This window comes from Lipotes vexillifer, unplaced genomic scaffold (assembly GCF_000442215.2).
Source record: "Lipotes vexillifer unplaced genomic scaffold, Lipotes_vexillifer_v1.1 scaffold645, whole genome shotgun sequence".
Lineage (NCBI taxonomy): Eukaryota > Metazoa > Chordata > Mammalia > Artiodactyla > Lipotidae > Lipotes > Lipotes vexillifer.
The window spans coordinates 3,156,546-3,175,885 of NW_006777439.1; the positions used below are offsets into that span (position 1 = coordinate 3,156,546).

The 19,340-nt window shown below is 40.9% G+C and overlaps 1 protein-coding gene across 1 annotated transcript in view; it reads left to right on the top strand.

The window, feature by feature from the left end:
• The first annotated feature begins 1,092 nt into the window (after positions 1-1,092).
• AGPS (alkylglycerone phosphate synthase) overlaps positions 1,093-19,340 on the top strand; it is a 136,831-nt gene continuing 118,583 nt past the window's right edge. Inside the window, exon 1 of the mRNA XM_007451100.1 lies at positions 1,093-1,424. Within this exon, the coding sequence (XP_007451162.1) occupies positions 1,093-1,424 (332 nt within the window). The remainder of the gene's footprint in view (positions 1,425-19,340) is intronic.

Here is a 19,340-nt window from a genome sequence, read left to right on the forward strand (position 1 = left end):
ATCAGGCATACAAACCAAGTCCTCTTGACTGTTGCCTGAATTGTCTCAGAACTATTAAATAGTTCTTTTCTATCAGTCAAATAACTCCTGGAATATCTTAACTCTTTCACAGAGACTGTGTTAGCAAGAAGGTGGCTCTTTAGAAAGGAGGTGACTTCACTGGGCTTAGAATGCTTATGGCAATGCTTTCTCTTGCCATTCCCAAGACTTATCTTTTACACATTATGCAAAAAGGAACTCTACTTCTGATGGCTGAGGTCTGCAAGGTGGCTTATAAAAGTGTATCTAATCAACTGGCTGAAAACGATTGTGGAGCACTGTCCTACAGATAGGCCCCTAATTTCACCAGGTGCCACTCTCCAGAAATGAAGTCAATTTGTAGATAAATGAGAAGTCTTAAGAGCAGCTGTAGGGTAATTCTATCTCTAGCAACACAAAACTTTGGCACCATTAGGGAAAGGAAGGGCGCAGCACCCAGTAACCACGGAAAGAGAACCAAGGTTGCAACTTAGCATTAGCATTTACTAGCTGCACACCCTCGGGCAACTTAGTGTCTCGGAGTCTCAGTTTTTTCATCTGTAAAATGGAGATTACTTACTTGAGATATAGCATTAAGCACTGTGCCAGGCACGAAGTAGGCGACGAGAAAATGACAGCTATTTGCTCTAATGGTTATAGGCATGAATCAGTTTTGAGTTAGTTTAGTGACTCCGCAGAAAGGGGGAGCAGAGGTGGAGCAGCAGGAAAGGATGGCGTTGGTTCGCTCGTCAGGTCCCCAGCACCGCCCATGTCTCCTGCTCCGAGGCGTTTGCTCCCGAAAGCTACTCCAGAGGCTCAGGCCACAATCGAGGAGGCCACCCATGGCACTAGGACACGTCGGGGACGCTTGCGGTTTGACTCCCGGTCTAGCCCATCCCGGGCCGAACCAACCCCGGGACTGCTCGAACTCACCTGCTTGACAGGTGTCGGCGGTCTGGGGCGTGACCGCGGAGGCGGGGGGGTGCGGTGGGCGGGAGCTGAGACTATGAAGCTCCAGGCGCATGGCACCCGCCGCCCAGTCGCCGCGGTGGCTGCCGGGATGCGCCGCAACGAATGGTCGCGCCGGGCGCAGCTTTGAGTGACCTTTCACCCGCGCCCAGCGGTACCGGGCGGCGGCACAAGGCGGAAGCCATGGCGGAGGCGGTGGCTGCGGCTGCGGCGGGCGGGACGGGCGCGGACGCGGGCTCCGGTTCTGCAGCGGACAGGGAGCGGGACCGCGCCGGGCGGAGGCTGCGGGTTCTTTCGGGCCATCTGCTGGGCCGGCCCCAGGAGGCTTTGAGTACCAATGAGTGCAAAGCGCGGAGAGCGGCGGCGGCGGCGGCCGCCACGGCGGCGCCCACTGCCACTCCTGCCGCGCAGGAGTCGGGCACCATCCCCAAGAAGCGGTGAGTAGCGGCTCTGTGGAGCGAGCTGGCGGTGAGGGACCAGTCCGGGCCTGTGCTGCGGGATGGCACCGGCGAGATGGGAAGGGAGGTGATACGGGTGGGCGGAAGGCATTCGGGTTCATGAAAGTGCGGACCATCTCGTTTTTAAGAGAGCGTGGATGAGACCCTGGACTCTGTCAGGAAGGGGGACGGATGAAATGGTGGATTTTGGTCACTGTTTGAGAGTAGTAGACCTGAAGAACTCTTATTGGGGAAGGCTTTCAGGGGACCCTTTTTCTTGGATTCATAATGCGAGAAATTCATTCTCTGTATGGAATTAATACTTTGGAAGCCAGGGTCTTGGAATAAATAGAAGGGGTTTTATTGTGATCCTCTAAAGAAATTTAGGTTCGTACCAAATGATGGATCTCTTCTAATTCGCTCAAGCTTCGGTGCGGGGAGAAGTGGTTTCTGGAAGAAGGTGCTGCTGACTGGTTTCTGTGGGGTAGATTTCTGCTTGCTTAGGGACATGGTCTTTGACTTTGAGGGAGGAAATCGAGGGGTGGGTTAGAAGCAATAAACAGCAGACACTAGTTAGTGATTTAGGGTGTGGTGGTAGCTACTGAGCTCTGGTGTAACCAGAAGGTGAAAGATCCTTGTCTGTGGTTGAGGTTGTTTGTAAGACATCTTGACTACGGCTTTTTGGCGAAATGTTAAGCTCTGATGGAAGCCACAAGGAAAACCTATTTTTTGAGATGTGGTTTTGTCAGCGTGGATAAACTTTTAAAGTGGAAAAGAAAGTTGCTAATGTTTAATGTGTACTTTCAGTGTGCCAGAGATTGTGCTAAATCTGTGATTTCTTTTATTCCTCTCCAAACTATGAGATAGGTGCAGTTATCTCTCATTTTACAGATGAAGAAATAAACAAGATTTAGAAGCCTGCTGCAGGATTGGCAGGTACACTCTGGCAGGTTAGATTTCGAAAGTTCGTCAAGTTGACTTTAGGGCCAAATTCTTAAGCAGTACTGCTTCCAGTGAATTCATTCATTAATTCAACATTCATGAGTCCTTCCTTCAATACATGTTCACTGTACTAAGAATAGAGAGATTTAAAAATGCAGTATTTACTCATAAGGAACTGATAGCCTAGTAATGTTATAACACAGTGAGATAAGAAACTTAGCTGATAACCATAGCAAATAGTCACTTAACCCGGATTTGGGTATTTATTTGTTAGGGCAAAGGCTTTCCAGAGTAAGGATTGCCTGAGTAAATCTTGAAGGTTGTATTGGAAGGAGCCTAACAAAGGAGAAGAGCTTTTTTTTTTTTTTTGGCTGCATTGGGTCTTTGTTGCTGCGTGTGGGCTTTTCTCTAGTTCTGGCGAGAGGGCTACTCTTCTTGCAGTGCCCGGGCTTCTCATTGCGGTGGCTTCCCTTGTTGCGGAGCACGGGCTCTAGGCACGCGGGCTCAGTAGTTGTGGCGCACGGGCTTAGTTGCTCCGCGATATGTGGGATCTTCCTGTACCAGGGATTGAACCTGTGTCCCCTGCATTGGCAGGTGGATTCTTAACCACTGCACCACCAGGGAAGTCCAGAGAAAAGCCTTCTTGGTGGAAAAACTGTGTTCACAGGTAAAGCAGTAAGAGGTTGAATTGCTAAGAGTTAAGTGTTGCAGGAGGAGGTGAGAATGACTTGGGATGAGGGTTGGAGATGTGGTCTTGTTTGCAGGATTTTATGTGGGGTAAAACATGATTACATTTACCTTTTAGAAAGGTCACATTGAGGATTGAGTTGAAGCTTTAAGCAGCTGAACATATAGTTTCTGGAAACATAGATCTGAGTTTGAATTTCTCCTTCACAATTCCAGCTGCATGACTTTGGGCAAGTCACTTAACCTCTCTCAGAGCTTTAGACCCCTCATCTTTGAAAATGAGGACAATAATTCCTGCTTTGCATTGTTGCTGTGAGAATTGGAAAATATAAAGTGATCAAGCGCTTAGTGCAATGCCTGTTTCATAACCCCTCAACAAATGGGAGATGCAGTTTTGATTGAGTCCAGAGACAGGGAGACCATTTAGAAGACTATTATCCTAGTGAAAAATGCTGTGATTCTGAACTAGGGCATAATGTTTGAAAAAGTATTTGAAAAAGTATTAGGAGGTAAATTTTCCATAACTTGGTTACTGAGTGGTGGGGGAGGAAGGAATCAAGAATCACATCTTGGCCTCTGGCTTCATTTGAAGTTATATTAGCTGTGACTGGGTTTAAAACTTTAAATTTTTCTAATGGCTTAATGTACATTTATGTCCATTCATTTGTGTGCATCTGTGTGGTTGTACATTTATATGCAAGTTCACACTCTCAGAGCTAAGTAGGTAGGACAGGTGTTCCTTAAGGCTGGATTTAGGGGCCTTTGTCTGCAGCATTTGGAGAAAAATAGTAATGTTTGGAAGGCACTTTGGGGTAATGGGTGAGGCTTCTCATGGCTGAAGGTGACTGGTCTGGGAGGCCTTCTGTGGCTGTTCCATGGACTGAAGTCCCAACTGTATGTAATCTATGCTATCAGTGGCTCTGGTCTTTCATTCAGGATTAGGTGTGGCTAGTGGTAAAATTTAATCCTGTACAACTGTTTTAAAGTTTGAATCAAAATATGAGGGAACACAAAAACTTGTATTCGATGGAACATCAGAAGCTTCTTCACAGAGTGATCTACTGGTTAGCTGGAGCTCAGTTTGCCAGCACCAGAGCTGAGCCTAAAGGGAAGGCAAGTGATGGAGCAGGAAGGAGCCAGTGTGTATATCTAGTAAAGTGTGAGTGTGACTATATGTCATTATTTTGGAAGCATTTAGTGATGTGTATTATTCGTATAATTCCTTCTCTTTTATTACCCTGGATGATGTCATTGGTTGTAATTCTTTTATTTCATGACTGATTATCATCATGGAATTGGAGGAGTAACTTCTTGAAACTCCATGCTTTTATTCCTCTTACAGAGTAGTCATGCATGTTAATTTACTCAACATTTATAGAGTAGTTGCTTTATGACATACTGTCTTAGGTTCTTAGGTATTGGAGGTAAAGAGATGATAATAGTCCTTGGCCTCAAAGAATTCAGTATAGAAAGGGAGATGCACATGCCAGTACATTTTGAGTAGAGTCAATGTAGATACAGGTATAGATGCAGCACAAAGGAAAGAAAGAGTGATATACTTTATCTAGGGGGTCAGGGAAAACTTTCTGAAGACGGTTTAAAAATATGGATGATAGTGTGGTAGGTTGATTGGAAGGTGAGGGGAGTTTGTATTCCAGACAGAAGTTATAGCATATGGCAAAGCAGGGGGCCGTGAAAGTGCATTTTGTATTTGGGTAACTAAATAATACAGTATTGGTAGAGGTGGGAGTAAAGTGAAAAGAGGAGGGCATAAGCAGGTCATGGAGGCCTTTGGCCTGTAGGTCATCAGTCCATTCATTCTTTCACTCGTTTATGTGTGAATGTTTGCTTACTATGCAACACATAACTGAACAAAAACTGCCGTTATTGGGCTTCCTTGGTGGCACAGTGGTTGAGAGTCCGCCTGCCGATGCAGGGGACACGGGTTCGTGCCCCGGTCCGGGAAGATCCCACATGCCACGGAGTGGCTGGGCCCGTGAGCCATGGCCACTGAGCCTGCGCCTCCAGAGCCTGTGCTCCGTAACGGGAGAGGCCACAACAGTGAGAGGCCCGCGTACCGCAAAAAAAACAAAAAACAAAAAACCCTGCCGTTATGGACTTACATTCTAATTGGAGTGGAGATAGTGAACAGACAAGTAACACAGTATGTCAGATGATGGTAAGTATGATGAATAAAAATAAAGCAATGTAGGAGGATAGATGATGGAGAGCCCTTGAAGGAATTAAGCCAGGAAGGGACATGATCAGATTGGGTTTGGGTTTGAGAGCAGTCATTTTGGCTACAGTGTTCAGAATGAATTGGAGAAGGTTGAGGATGGATATAGGAAGGTCCGTTCGGGGAGGCTGTTGTAGCAGAACAGGTGAGAAATAATGAAGGATGAAACCAAGATGATGGCAGTGAGAATAGAGAGGAAAGGATGGATTTGCATTTTGGAAGGTAGTGCATTAGGTGATATTTAGAACCTGTTACACTTGTCACATGGTCTCCTATGAGTTGGTTTTAATTACTTCTGTCCAGGAACATATATTCTCATTATTTGAAGTTGCAGAGTAGAGTTTTGAGGATGATGGTTTACTTTTGAACCTCTGTTTTCCTTTAAGTGCATGTTACTCCATGAACAATTTCTTTTTGCTCTTGCTTCTGAATGGAGTTTTAGATTCCTAAAAATCATAATAAATGTCAACTAAATATGTGACATTTTTATGCCTTGGTTTTGGATTTTTTCAGTTTTTTTTTTTTTAAGTTACTGTAATGTTATGAAAAAGAGAAGGAAAAAAGCCCTTGTTCACATCTGTCTCTCCATACTGATAACCACTTCTCCAGTTGTAATTTTGGCTCCAACCTCTTTGTGGTTTGCGTTAGTAAAAACTGTACTATGGCAGTTTTTACAGAGGTTATAAACTCTTATGTTTCAGATCAAAAGAATATCTGATTAAGAAAGCCATTAATTACTTAATTTACTTGCCCATACTGTTACTTATACACACCATTCTTTAAAAAATAATGTATTATTTAACACCTACCAGAAACCTTGGTAGATATTTTCCAGAAGGAAAAACCTGAGTTAACCTCTTGTAAATATTTTCCAGGAGGACATCTGAAGCCTGTAAGAGCTGATGCATTTCTGCAACAAGGTTATTTGCACAAGTGACCTGACTTAGGATTTAACGTCATTTGGCAAAATTAGAGCTTATTTTATTAGTTATGCTGAATGAAGTACTTAGCCTGCATTGAGTTCCTAGCTAGGAAGTCTAGTAATAGTAGTAATAGGAGTTTTAATTTGATGAAGTCCTAATATACCAGGTACTATGCTGAGGCTTTTTGTACATTATCTCATTTAATTTTCAGAGTAGCTCTGAAAAGGAGGTGACACTATATGTATGTTATGGGTGAGGAAGTAGAGGCTTAGAGTAGTTAATTTGTCTAAAGTCATGCAGTTACAAAATAAAAGAGACAGCATTTCAACTCTGATCTGTCTTCCTCCAGAGGCTGCGTTTCTTCCCCTATGCAATATTACTACACTTGATGTTGTTCTCTAGGGGAAATTACCTACTTGGTTGTCATCAAGCTATTTTCTTTGTCATCCAAGTTGCAAATCTTTTGTTATTGAATAGATCATGATCATATACAGTATCATAATTAAGAGAACATTAGTTTATATTGTACTTATTATATAAATTATAAAATATACGATCCTGTCAAAATGAAATTCATAGTATATACAATGGAATATTACTCAGCCATAAAAAGAAACAAAATTGAGTTATTTGTAGTGAGGTGGGTGTACCTAGAGTCTGTCATACAAAGTGAAGTAAGTCAGAAAGAGCAAAACAAATACCGTATGCTAACACATATATATGGAATCTAAAAAAAAAAATGGTTCTGAAGAACCTAGGGGCAGGACAGGAATAAAGATGCAGACATAGAGAATGGACTTGAGGACACAGGGTGGGGGAAAGGTAAGCTGGGACGAAGTGAGAGAGTGGCATGGACTTATATACACTACCAAATGTAAAATAGATAGCTAGTGGGGAGCAGCCGCATAGCACAGGGGGATCAGCTCGGTGCTTTATGTCCACCTAGAGGGGTGGGATAGGGAGGGTGGGAGGGAGACGCAAGAGGGAGGAGTTATGGGGATATATATATATATGTGTATGGCTGATTCACTTTGTTATAAAGCAGAAACTAACACAACATTGTAAAGCAATTATACTCCAATAAAGGTGTTTAAAAAAAAGAAAATATAATGCATTGTTTAAAAAGATAGACCAACCTGTTTCCTTTTGTGAGTGAATTTTGCTGTTTGACTTGTGAGAGAAAATGGTGTCGAGAATAAAAGGGTAAGAGGAGGAGGAGGACTATGGAAGATGCCAGATCAGAGGAGAAAGGAGGAGAGAAGAAGTAATGGGGGATTTACTGCCTGGGTGCAAATTAACTATCTTTGGACTGTAAATGAATAAGAAACCCTGAAGACTTAATCTCCATGGTTATTTGGTATCATACTTCTCTTAGATTGGAAGTATCATTTTGAGATGGACCACATCTTCTGTAAATAGACTTCATTATGTCAGGAAGTTTCTACTATAGAGCCATCTACCTTCTGGTCACTTAATAAAAATATCTACTAATAAATTAAGTGATCTCTTTTTAGGATGCAGAGAAATGGAGTGCTGTTGTAGTCAGATGAGATACTTTATGGAACCGTTTAAAAGCAAGTGCTGGGGCTTCCCTGGTGGTGCAGTGGTTAAGAATTCACCTGCCAATGCAGCGGACTCAGTTTCAATCCCTGATCCAGGAAGATCTCACATGCCACGGAGCAACTAAGCCCGTGCGCCACAACTACTGAGCCTGTGCCCTAGAGCCTGTGTGCCACAACTACTGAAGCCTGTGAGCCTAGAGCCTGTGCTCCGCAACAAGAGAAGCCACCGCAATGAGAAGCCCGCGCAGTGCAATGAAGAGTATCCCCTGCTCGCCACAACTAGAGAAAGCCTGCATGCAGCAAGGAAGACCCAACACAGCCAAAAATAATAAATAAATAAATAAATAGCAAGTGCTAAGCAAGTATTACTCCTTTTGGTTTTATTTTCTTATTACTGAAATAAGATACTAATAATAAACTAATCTTCAACAGATTATGTTAATTTCAAATCCAAACCAAATTAAGGTATTCTAAGTAGGGTTTGCTCTCTTTATTTGTTGGGCTTTAGGGGTAATATTTATTTATACCTCTGTCCCACATCTGAGTTCAGAATCAGCTGAGAAGTAAGAGTCAGAATATAGACAGATGGAGTAAAAATGTCAGCTTTATTACCAATAAAGCTGATTGGAGTGTATGGCTTGGATCTGGGCTACCTAATATTTACCCTGAATTAGCTATGCTCAGTCACAGGTAGCGCTGGACCACAGATTTCCTCTGCAAGGGCAGAGTCGGCTCTGGGAAACCTCATACATGGCACTGAGAGACTAGAGTATAACCTCTCCATAGCCGATAGATTGGAGAGAGAGAAAAACAGCTGACCCAAGGTGCTTAATGCCTCCTCTCAGAAGCCACTAACCAGGTAAGTCACTCTTCCCATGAGAAAGAGTGAATGTGTGAGGGCTGGGGAGAGGCCAGTACTGTTACCTTTCTGAAGTCCCTCCAACATGGGAAACTGGAGGCTGGAGAATGGAGGTTTTGCTGGAATGTTTTTGGAGAAATTAAGGGAAAGGGCTGAAAACCTTTTGGTAAATAAACAGTCTTCCACCTATATCATTTGCATGTATTATCCACGTTGCCTACTGAATATATTATAGTTTCCTTGGTAGGGCAGTTAGCGTCCTCCAGGAGGATCTGTCTAAATCAGCCTTTCCAGGCTGTCTTGTTTCCTTGATACCTACTGTGTACTCTAGCTACATACCAGAATTATTGCCGTTACCAGAACATGGTCTTCCCTTCCCCTTTTCTTTTTTTGATACGTTATTGTGTCTTAAAGTATAGTACACATAGCACTGATGGTCCTGAGATAATTTGGGGTGGTACAAACCTTATTTGGATAGTTATAAATGTTTGTATATATACTTATTTTTGTTAACCTTTATTGAACTCTTACAAATTTATTATAAAAGTAAATGCAGCCACAACAGTGAGAGGCCCGCATACCGCAAAAAAAAAAAAAAAAAAAAAAAAAAAAAGTAAATGCACAAATCTGAAGTTTACAGCTTACTTTTTTTTAAAATTTTATTTTTGGCTGCATTGGGTCTACGTTGCTGTGTGTGGGCTTTCCCTAGTTGCGGCGAGCGGGGTCTGCTCTTTGTTGTGGTGCATGGGCTTTGCATTGCAGTGGCTTCTCTTGCCGCGGAGCATGGGCTCTAGGTGCGCGGGCTTCAGCAGTTGCAGCACACGGGCTTAGTAGTTGTGGCACCTAGAGCACGCAGGCTCCAGTAGTTGTGGTGTGTGGGCTCAGTAGTTGTGGTACACGGGCCCTGGGGTGCACAGGCTTCAGTAGTTGTGGTGTGCAGACTCAGTAGTTGTGGCTTACAGGCTCTAGAGTGTAGGCTCAGTAGTTGTGGTGCACAGGCTTAGTTGCTCCACGGCATGTGGAATCTTCTCGGGCCAGGAATCAAACTTGTGTCTCCTGTGTTGGCAGGCAGATTCTTAACCACTGTGCCACCAGGGAAGTCCCTTTGCTTAGCTTTCTTAAAAGAAAAACACTAATGTCTGACTTTGATTCTCTTCTCTTAAGCATTCGTATATTTAATTCTAGGTCTTTCTGTAGTTAAAATATGCTTACTCATTAAGGAAGGCTGTTACCATTCTAGGTAACTGCAGTTACTTTTGACAAGGGAGTTTTGCCTCTTGAGTGAGATCATCTTAACACTCACTAAGAAAACTACTGTGTTGTAAATAATATTTGGCCTTGCCAGCATATCTCAAGCTACTAACCAGAGATTTGGGCCAGGATGCTGACCGGATTCTTGTCAGTAACTTTACTGGGACTCTCCAAACTCTATTTATAGTTGCCATGTCAGCCACCTCATACCACCAAGTGGGGAGCGTTCATGTATTTCAGGACCTTGTAATCAAGTAATACGAATTATTTAATTTTTGTATTCACAGTTTGCAGCCACAGATTATGTGGTTGGATTTTTCATTTCTTCTAAAGACATTTGAACTTAATAGGAATCCAGCATCAGGGATATTAAAATGACACCCACTTGAATTCTATTCTGCTGTCAACTCATATTTTATAAATTACTGTCCACTAGAGCTTTCTGTGATGATGGAAATGCTCTGTGGTCTTCACTGTCCAATACGGTAGCCACTAAGCACATTTGGCCATTAAGCACTTGAAATTAAGGGGCCATTAAGTGGCTAGTGTGACTGAGGAGCTGAGTTTTAAATTTTGTATATTTTTAATTAATTTAAATTTAAGTAGGCACATATGGCTAGTGACACTATGTTAGCGCAGCTATAGTTTGAAACTTAACTCATTATCTATCTTTTCTTGTTCCCAAATGAAGTTACTGTTCTGAGTTTTCTTATTTCTCTAAATATTAGCACCAGTTCTATAGTCACATCCTTCAGCCCTTACTCTTGAACTTCTTTCCATTTTTTTTCTTTTTTCCAACTTTTAAAAATTGAAGGATAATTGACTTAACAATGTTATATTAGTTTCAGGTGTACAATGTAATTATTTGATATTTTTATGCATTACAAAATGATCGCCACGTTAAGTCTACTTATCATCTGTTACCATACAAAATTATTACAATATTACTGACTTATAATCCTTAATTGTACATTACATCTCCGTAACTTAATTTTTTTTAATAACTGGAAGTTTGTATTTCTTAATCTCCTTCACCTGTTTCACTCATCCCCCACAACCCCCTTCCCTCTGGCAACCACTATCAGTTTGTTCTCTGTATTAATGAGTCTCATTTTTTAAATTTTATGTTTGTCGTTTGTTTTGTTTTTTAGATTCTACATATAAGTGAAATTATACAGTATTTGTCTTTCTCAGTCTGACTTATTTCACTTAGCATAATACCCTTTAGGTCCATCCATGTCGTCACAAATGGCAAGATTTCATTCTTTTTTATGGCAAGTAATATTCCATTGTGTGTGTGCCATATATTTTCTTTATCTGTTCACCTATTGATAGACACTTAGGTTGCTTCCATATCTTGGCTTTTGTAAGTAATGCTGCAATGAACATAGGGGTGCATATATCTTGGATCATATGGTGGTTCAATTTTTAGTTTTTTGAGGAACCTCCATACTGCTTTCCATAGTGCTGCCCAATTTACATTCCCACCAACAATGCACAAGGGTTCCCTTTTCTCTGCATCCTCATCAGTGCTTGTTCATTGTCCTTTTGTTAATAACCATTCTGACAGTTGTGATGTGATAACTCATTGTAGTTTTGATTTGCATTTCCCTCATGATTCGTGATATTGAGCATCTTTTTATGTGTCTGTTGGACATCTGTATGTTTTCTTTGGAAAAATATCTATTCAGGTTCTCTGCCAATTTTTAAATTGGGTTGTTTGAGGCTTTTTTTTTTTTTTTTTTTTTTTTTCCTTGCGTTATGCGGGCCTCTCACTGTTGTGGCCTCTCCCATTTGCGGAGCACAGGCTCCGGACGCGCAGGCCCAGCGGCCATGGCTCACGGGCCCAGCCGCTCCGCGGCATGTGGGATCTTCCCGAAACGGGGCACGAACCCGCGTCTCCTGCATCGGCAGGCGGACTCTCAAGCACTGCGCCACCAGGGAAGCCCCTGTTTGAGGCTTTTTGATGTTGAATTGTGAATTCTTTGTGTAGTTTGGATGTTGACCTTATTGGATATATTGTTTGCAGATATTTTCTCCCATTCAGTAGGCAGTTGTTGATAGTTTCTTTCACTGTGCAAAAGCTTTTTAGTTTGATGTAGTCTCATTTGTTTATTTTTGCTTGTTTCTCTTGCCTGAGGAGACATATCCAAAAAAGTATTAAGACTGTTGTCAGAGTGTACTGCCTGTTTTTTCCTAGGAATTTCATAGTTTGAGGTCTTAAATTTAAGTCTTTAACCCTTTTTGAATTTATTTTTGTATGTGGTGTGAGAATATAGTCCAGGCAGATTCTTTTGCAAGTTGCTATTCAGTTTTTCCAGCACTGTTTATTGAAGGGACTGTTTTTTCTCGCCTCCTCTGTCATAGATTAACTGAACATATAAGTGTGGGTTCATTTCTGGGCTCTCTGTTCTGTTCCATTGATCCATATGTATGTTTTGGTACCAGTACCATACTGTTTTGATTACTGCAGTTTGAAATCAAGGAGTGTAATATCTCTGGCTGTGTTCTTTCTCAAGTAGAGAAAGGTGCTTTTGGCTATTTGGGGTCTTTTGTGTTTCCATACAAATTTTAGAATTATTTGTTTTAGTGTGAAAAATGCAATTGGTATTTTGATAGGGATTGCATTGAATCTGTATGTAGCATTGGGTAGTGTGATTGTTTTAACAATATTACTTCTTTCAATCCATGAGCACAGTGTATCTTTCCATTTGTTTGAGTCATCTTCAGTTTCTTTCATCATTGTCTTATAGTTTTAAAGTACAAGTCTGTTACCTCTTTTGTTAGGTTTATTCCTAGGTATTCTTTTTAAAAAATAATTAATTAATTTATTTATATTTATTTATTTTTTTGGCTGTGTTGGGTGTTCGTTTGTGTGCGAGGGCTTTCTTTAGTTGCGGCAAGTAGGGGCCACTCTTCATTGCGGTGCACAGGCCTCTCACTGTCGCAGCCTCTCGTTGCGGAGCACAGGCTCTAGATGCGCAGGCTCAGTAGTTGTGGCTTACGGGCCTAGTTGCTCTGCAGCATGTGGGATCTTCCCAGACCAGGGCTCGAACCCGTGTCCCCTGCATTGGCAGGCAGTTTCTCAACCACTGCGCCACAAGGGAAGCCCTATTTATTCTTTTTGACGCAGTTTTAAATGGGATTGTTTTCTTAATTTCTCTGATAGTTCGTTATTAGTGTATAGAAGTGCAACATATTTCTGTATATTAATTTTGTATCCTGCAACTTTTCTGAATTTATTAATGATTTCTAGTAGTTTTTTGGTGGCATCTGTAGGATTTTCTACATGTAGTATCGTGTTATCTGTAAACAGTGGCAGTTTTACTTCTTCCTTTCCAATTTGGATTCTTTTTCTTGCCTGATTGCTGTGGCTAATACTTCCAATACTGTGTTGAATAAAAGTGGTGAGAGTGGGCATCCTTGTCCTGTTCCTGATCTTAGAGGAATGCTTTCAGCTTTTCATCGTTGAGTATGATGTTGGCTGTGGGTTTGTCATTTGTGGCGTTTATTATGTTGAGGTATGTTCCCTCTATACCCACTTTTTGAGAATTTTTAATCATAAATGGATGTTGAATTTTATCAGTAGCTTTTTGTGAATCTATTGAGATGATTGTGTGATTTTTATTCTTCAGTTTGTTAGTGTGGTGTATGTGGAAAATCAACCATCCTTGCATCCCTGGGATAAATCCTTCTTGATCATGCTGTGTGATCCTTCTAATGTATTAATATATTTGGTTTGCTAATATTTTGTTGAGGATTTTTGCATCTATGTTCATCAGTGATATTGGCCTGTAATTTTTGTTTGTTTGTTTTTGGTGTCTTTGTCTGGTTTTGGTGTCAGGGTGATTTTGGCCTTGTAGAATGAGTTCAAAAGTGTTCTTTCCTCTTCAATTTTTTGGAATGGCTTCAGAAAGATAGGTATTACTCTTCTTTGAATTTTGGGTAGAATTCGCCTGTGAAGCTGTCTGGTCTTGGACTTTTGTTTGTTGGGAGATTTTGTTTTGTTTTGTTTTAACTACTGGTTCAATTTCATTACTAGTAACCAGTCTGTTCATATTTTCTATTTCTTCCTTAGTCAGTCCTGGGAGATTGTGTTTCTAGAAGTTTATCTGTTTCTTCTAGGTTGGCCAGTTTGTTGGTGTATAGTTGTTTGTAGTAAACTCTTTTTATCCTTTGTATTTCTATGGTATTGGTTGTAACCTCTTCTTTTTCATTTCTGATTTTATTTAATTGGGCCCTCTCTCTTTTTTTTTCTTGAGTCTGGCTAAAGGTTTATCAATTTTATCTTTTCAGAGAACGGCTCTTAGTTTTATTGTTCTTTTCTATTGCTTTTTACTCTCTATTTCATTTATTTCCACTCTGATCTTTACTATTTCTTTTGTTCTACTAACTTTGGGTTTTGTTCTTTTTCTAGTTCCTTTAGATGTAAGGTTAGATTGTTTATTTGAGATTTTTCCTGTTTCCTGAGGTAAGCATGTATTGCTATAAATTTCCCTCTTAGAAATGCTTTTGCTGCATTCCATAGATTTTGGATCATTGTGTTTCCATTTTCACTTATCTGCAGGTATTTTTTGATTTTCTCTTTGAGTTCTTCAGTGACTCATTGATTGTTTGGTAGCATGTTGTTTATACTCCACATGTTTGTGTTTTTTGCAGTTACTTTCTTGTAGCTGCTTTCTAGTCTCATAACATTGTGGTTGGAAAAGATGCTTCATATGATTTCAATATTCTTAAATTTATTGAGACCTGTTTTGTGGCCTGGCATGTGATCTATCCTGGAAATTATTCTGTGTGCACTTGAAAAGAATCTGTATTCTGCTGTTTTCGATGGAATGTTCTGTATAGGTATTAATTCAGTCTGGTCAAATGTGTTGTTTAAGGCCAGTGTTTCCTTATTGATTGTCTGGATGATCTGTCCATTGATGTAAGTGAGGTGTTACTGTGTTGCTGTCAATTTCTCTTTTTATGTCTATTAATATTTGTTTTATGTATTTAGGTGCTCCTATGTTGAGTGTATATATATTTACAATTGTTATTTTTTTGGTTGGATCGATCCCTTTATCGTTATGTAATATCCTTCTTTCTCTCTTTTTGTTTTAAAGTCTATTTTGTCTGTTGTAAGTATTGCTACCCTGGCTTTCTTTTCATATTCACTTGCATGGAATGTCTTTTACATACCCTCACTTTCAGTCTGTGTGTGTCTTTAGATCTGAAGTGAGCCTCTTGTAGGCAGCATATATATGGGTCTTGGCTTTTTTTCTACTCAGCCATTCTATATCTTTTGAATGGAGCATTTAAAGTAATTATTGATAGGTATGTACTTATTGCCATTTTGTTCATTGTTTTGGGGGTGTTTTTGGTGGTTCTTTTTCTGTTTTTTTGTTTTTTCTTCTTTTGCTCTTCTCCATTGTGATCTGATGATTATCTTTAGTGTTATTTTGGATTCCTATCTCTTTTTTGTGTGTGTATCTATTAAAGAGTTTTGGTTTGTGGTAACCGTGAGGTTTATATATAGCAATTATATATACTTGGTTATTTTAAGTTGTTGATCCCTGAAATTCAAATGCGTTTTAACAATCCTGCGTTTTTACACCCTCCCCCATGTTCACTATTTGTGACATCATATTTTACATTCTTTTGTGGATGCATGCTTATTGTGGATACAGATGATTTTTCCTACTTTTGTCTTTTAACCTTCCTACTAGCTTTATAAGCAGTTGATCCATTACCTTTACTGTATATTTTGCCTGTGCCAGTGAGATTTTTCCTTTTGTACTTTTCTTTTTAATAAATTTATTTATTTATTTTTGGCTGTGTTGGGTCTTCATTGTGCACTGGCTTTCTCTAGTTGTGGAGAGTGGGGGATACTCTTTGTTGTGGTGCACAGGCTTCTCATTGCAGTGGCTTCTCTTGTCGCAGAGCATGGGCACTAGGTGTGCAGGCTTCAGTAGTTGCATCACGCGGGCTCAGTAGTTGTGGCTTGCGGGCTCTAGTGCGCAGGCTTAGAAGTTGTGGCACCCAGGCTTAGTTGCTCCGTGGCATGTGGGATCTTCTTGGACCAGGGCTTGAACCCCTGTCCCCTGCATTGGCAGTTGGATTCTTAACCACCGCACCACTAGGGAAGCCCCTCCTTTTGTACTTTTAGTATTTATTTATCTTTTTTTTTCCTTTTTTTTTCCTGGCTATGCTGCGTGGCATGTAGGATCTTAGTTCCCCAACTAGGGATTGAACCCATACCCCCCGCAGTGGAAGCACAGAGTCTTAACCACTGCACCACCAGGGACGTCCCAGTACTTTTCATATTTCTAGTTGTGGCCTTTCATTTTCTGCTTAGAGAAGTCCCTTTAACATTTCTTATAAAGGGGTTTCATGGTGCTGAACTCCTTTAGCTTTTGCTTGTTTGTAAAGTTTTTAGTCTCTCCTTCAAATCTGAATGAAATCCTTCCCAGGTAGGGTATTCTTGGTCTAGGTTTTTCCCTTTTATTTCTTTAAATATATCGTGCCACTTCCTTCTGGCCTGCAGAGTTTCTGCTGAAAAGTCAGCTGATAGCTTTATGGGAGTTCCCTTGTCAGTAATTTGTTGCTTTCCCCTAGCTGTTTTTAATATTCTCTCTTTATCTTTAATTTTTGCCATTTTAATTACAGTGTGTCTTGGTGTAGTCCTCTTTGGGTTGATCCTGTTTGGGACTACCTGTGCTTCCTGAACCTGAATGTTTGTTTCCTTTCCCAGATTAGGGAAGTTTTCAGCTGTTATGTCTTCAACTATGTTCTCTGCCCCTTTCTCTCTTCTGGGACACCTATAATGAGATGTTAGCACACTTGACGTTCTAGAGGTCTCTTAAACTATACTCATTTTTTTTTTAATTATTTTTTCTTTTTTCTATTAAGCTTAGGTGATTTCCACTGCTCTGTTTTCCAGTTTGCTGATCTGTTCCTCTGTATCATGTAATCTGCTGTGGATTTGAGTGTATTTTAAAATCTTGGTTATTGTATTCTTCATCTCTGGTTCTTTATGTTTTCTATCTCTTTGTTAAACTTTTCACTGTGTTCATGCATTCTTCTCCTGAGTTCTTTGAGCACATATATGATCATTACCTTGGACTCTACTGGGGAGATTGCTTATTTCCACTTTGCTTAGTTCTTCTTCTGGGGTTTTGATTTGTTCCTTTGTTTGGAACATATTCCCTGTTTCCTTTATCTGCCTCATTCCTGGTGTGGCTGGCTCTGTGGCCTGGGGAATCCTGGGGCTGGCGCTTGTCCACTGTGGGCGGGTCTGGGCCTGGTCTGGTGGTGGTAGTGGCTGGTTCCCTGGGCAGCTGACTGTGGGGCTGGGGGGGTCTTGGGTGCCTGCCCACTGGTGGGCGAATAAGCCCCAAGTGCTAATATGCTAGAGGGAGGACTCCAGAATGACACTTTCCTGTACTGTTGTTTTCATACTGTAGAATGAGCTCCCCAAAATGTCTGCACCAGTATCTGTCCCCAGGGGGAGTCCCAGTTGCCTCCTGCCTCTCCCGGGAGGCTTGCCAAGATCAGCAAGCGGGTCTGACCCAGGCTCCTTTCAAATTACTGCCTGTGTGCTGGGACTAAGAGTGTGTGAGATTTTGCATGCACCCTTTGAGAGTGGAGTCTCTGTTTCCTCCAGCTCTCCCATATGCAGGCCCCACTGGCTTTCAATGCCAGCCATTCTGGGGCCTCATCTTCCCAGTGCAGGACCCCAGGCTAGGAAGTCCGGTGTGGGCCTCAAACCCCTCACTCCTTGGGGAGAACTTCTCCATGGATTCCATTATCGTTCTGTTTGTGGGTTGCCTATCTGAGGATGTGGGTTTTGAGTGTACCATCGTCTCTGCCTCTTCTACCAATCATGTGGTTCCTTCTTTATATCTTTAGTTGTGGAAAACCTTTTCTGCATCTTCAGGTGATTCTCATAGATCGTTGCTCTGTAGATAGTTATAATCTTGGTGTGCCTGTGGGCGGAGGTGAGCCCAGGGTCTTCCTACTCTGCCATTTTGGCCATGCCTCTCTTTTCATTCTTTTAACATTGAACTCTCTTTTGAATTATTCAAATTAATAATTAATTCTATGGTCCCTCTGCTGCTTTTGTACATTTTTGTCTTGTGTGATCCTCACAATTACCCATTTTATAGATTAGTAACTGAAGTTCATAGACACTTGCCAGGTAATAGTCACTTGTTACCTAGTAAGAGTAGAGCTTAGATTTGAGTCCAGACCTTTTCTCTCAAGTCTAGAGCTTTTTCCTTTATACTATACTGATATAACCAAGTCATATTCATTTTTTCTTCACAATCTTTCTCACATTCATTTTGTGCACTAAACAGGTATTTATCAGTCATTTGTGTTCTAGGTGCTTAGGTTGTATCAGTGAACAAAATGGACAAAGATTTTGCCCTCACGGAGCTTATGTTCTAATGAGTGAAATGGGTAATTATTTATTATGTTCAGTTAAATTGTTAAGTCTCTCAGAAGGTGGTAAGTGCTGTGGAAAAAAGAAAAAGTGGAGCAGAGTAAGGAGGTAGGTTCAGATTTTAAACAGGATGTTATTGGAGAACATGGCATTTGAACAAATATTTGAAGATGACAGAATTTAGCTGTATTCATATCTAATTAAATGAGTATTCCAGGCAGAAGAATAGTCAGGTGAAGTTTCAAAGGGGTGAGGAGATGGCTAAAGAGTATCCAACTGATTTAGGGTGCAGACCCCTTAAGGGGATGCGCACATGTGTCATATTAGGAGGGTAACAATGAGACTGGTATAGCTGGAGTGAAGTCATAACCTCCTACCCCCAACCACTGTTTAAAGTCTGTACCTTTAAAATCTCAGCTTCTAATTTACCTGTCTGTTCTGTTCTAGGCAAGGTCTCTTATTCACATCACATTTTCTAACTTCCACACTTTTTCTTGTGCCATTCTCTAAAAAAACCTTTGCTTATTTGACACCAGGCTTCAGGGTTTATTGTTTTGGGGATCTTTTCTTTTTGTTTTTGAGAATTGAGGGGAGGGCACTCTGGGTCTGTTACCTCTTCCCTGTGATTTCTCACATTATGAACAGTAACTCTTAAAAGAAAAATACTGTTAAGTATCATGCAATGTAACATCTAGGCCTGGAGCCTTACTTCATTTAAATCAGTTGGATACTCTTTAGCCATCTCCTCCCCCCTTTGAAACTTCACCTACCCAAGTTTGTTGGTGATTTATTCAGTGTTTTCTATGTGCTAAGCACTGAGGAGGATTAGAACATAGTTTTTGCCTTCTGGGACTTGCAGTTCTACTAAGGAAGAGTGATGTGTATTTTATTACTGCAAGGTGCTAAGTGCTATAACAGATGTATGAGAGGGAAACGGTGACTGGTACAGCAGTGGAAGGGCAAAGAAACATAGATTCGAAGAGTTGGAAGAGTATTATTCTATGTCACGATGGAAAAATTCTTATATCTGA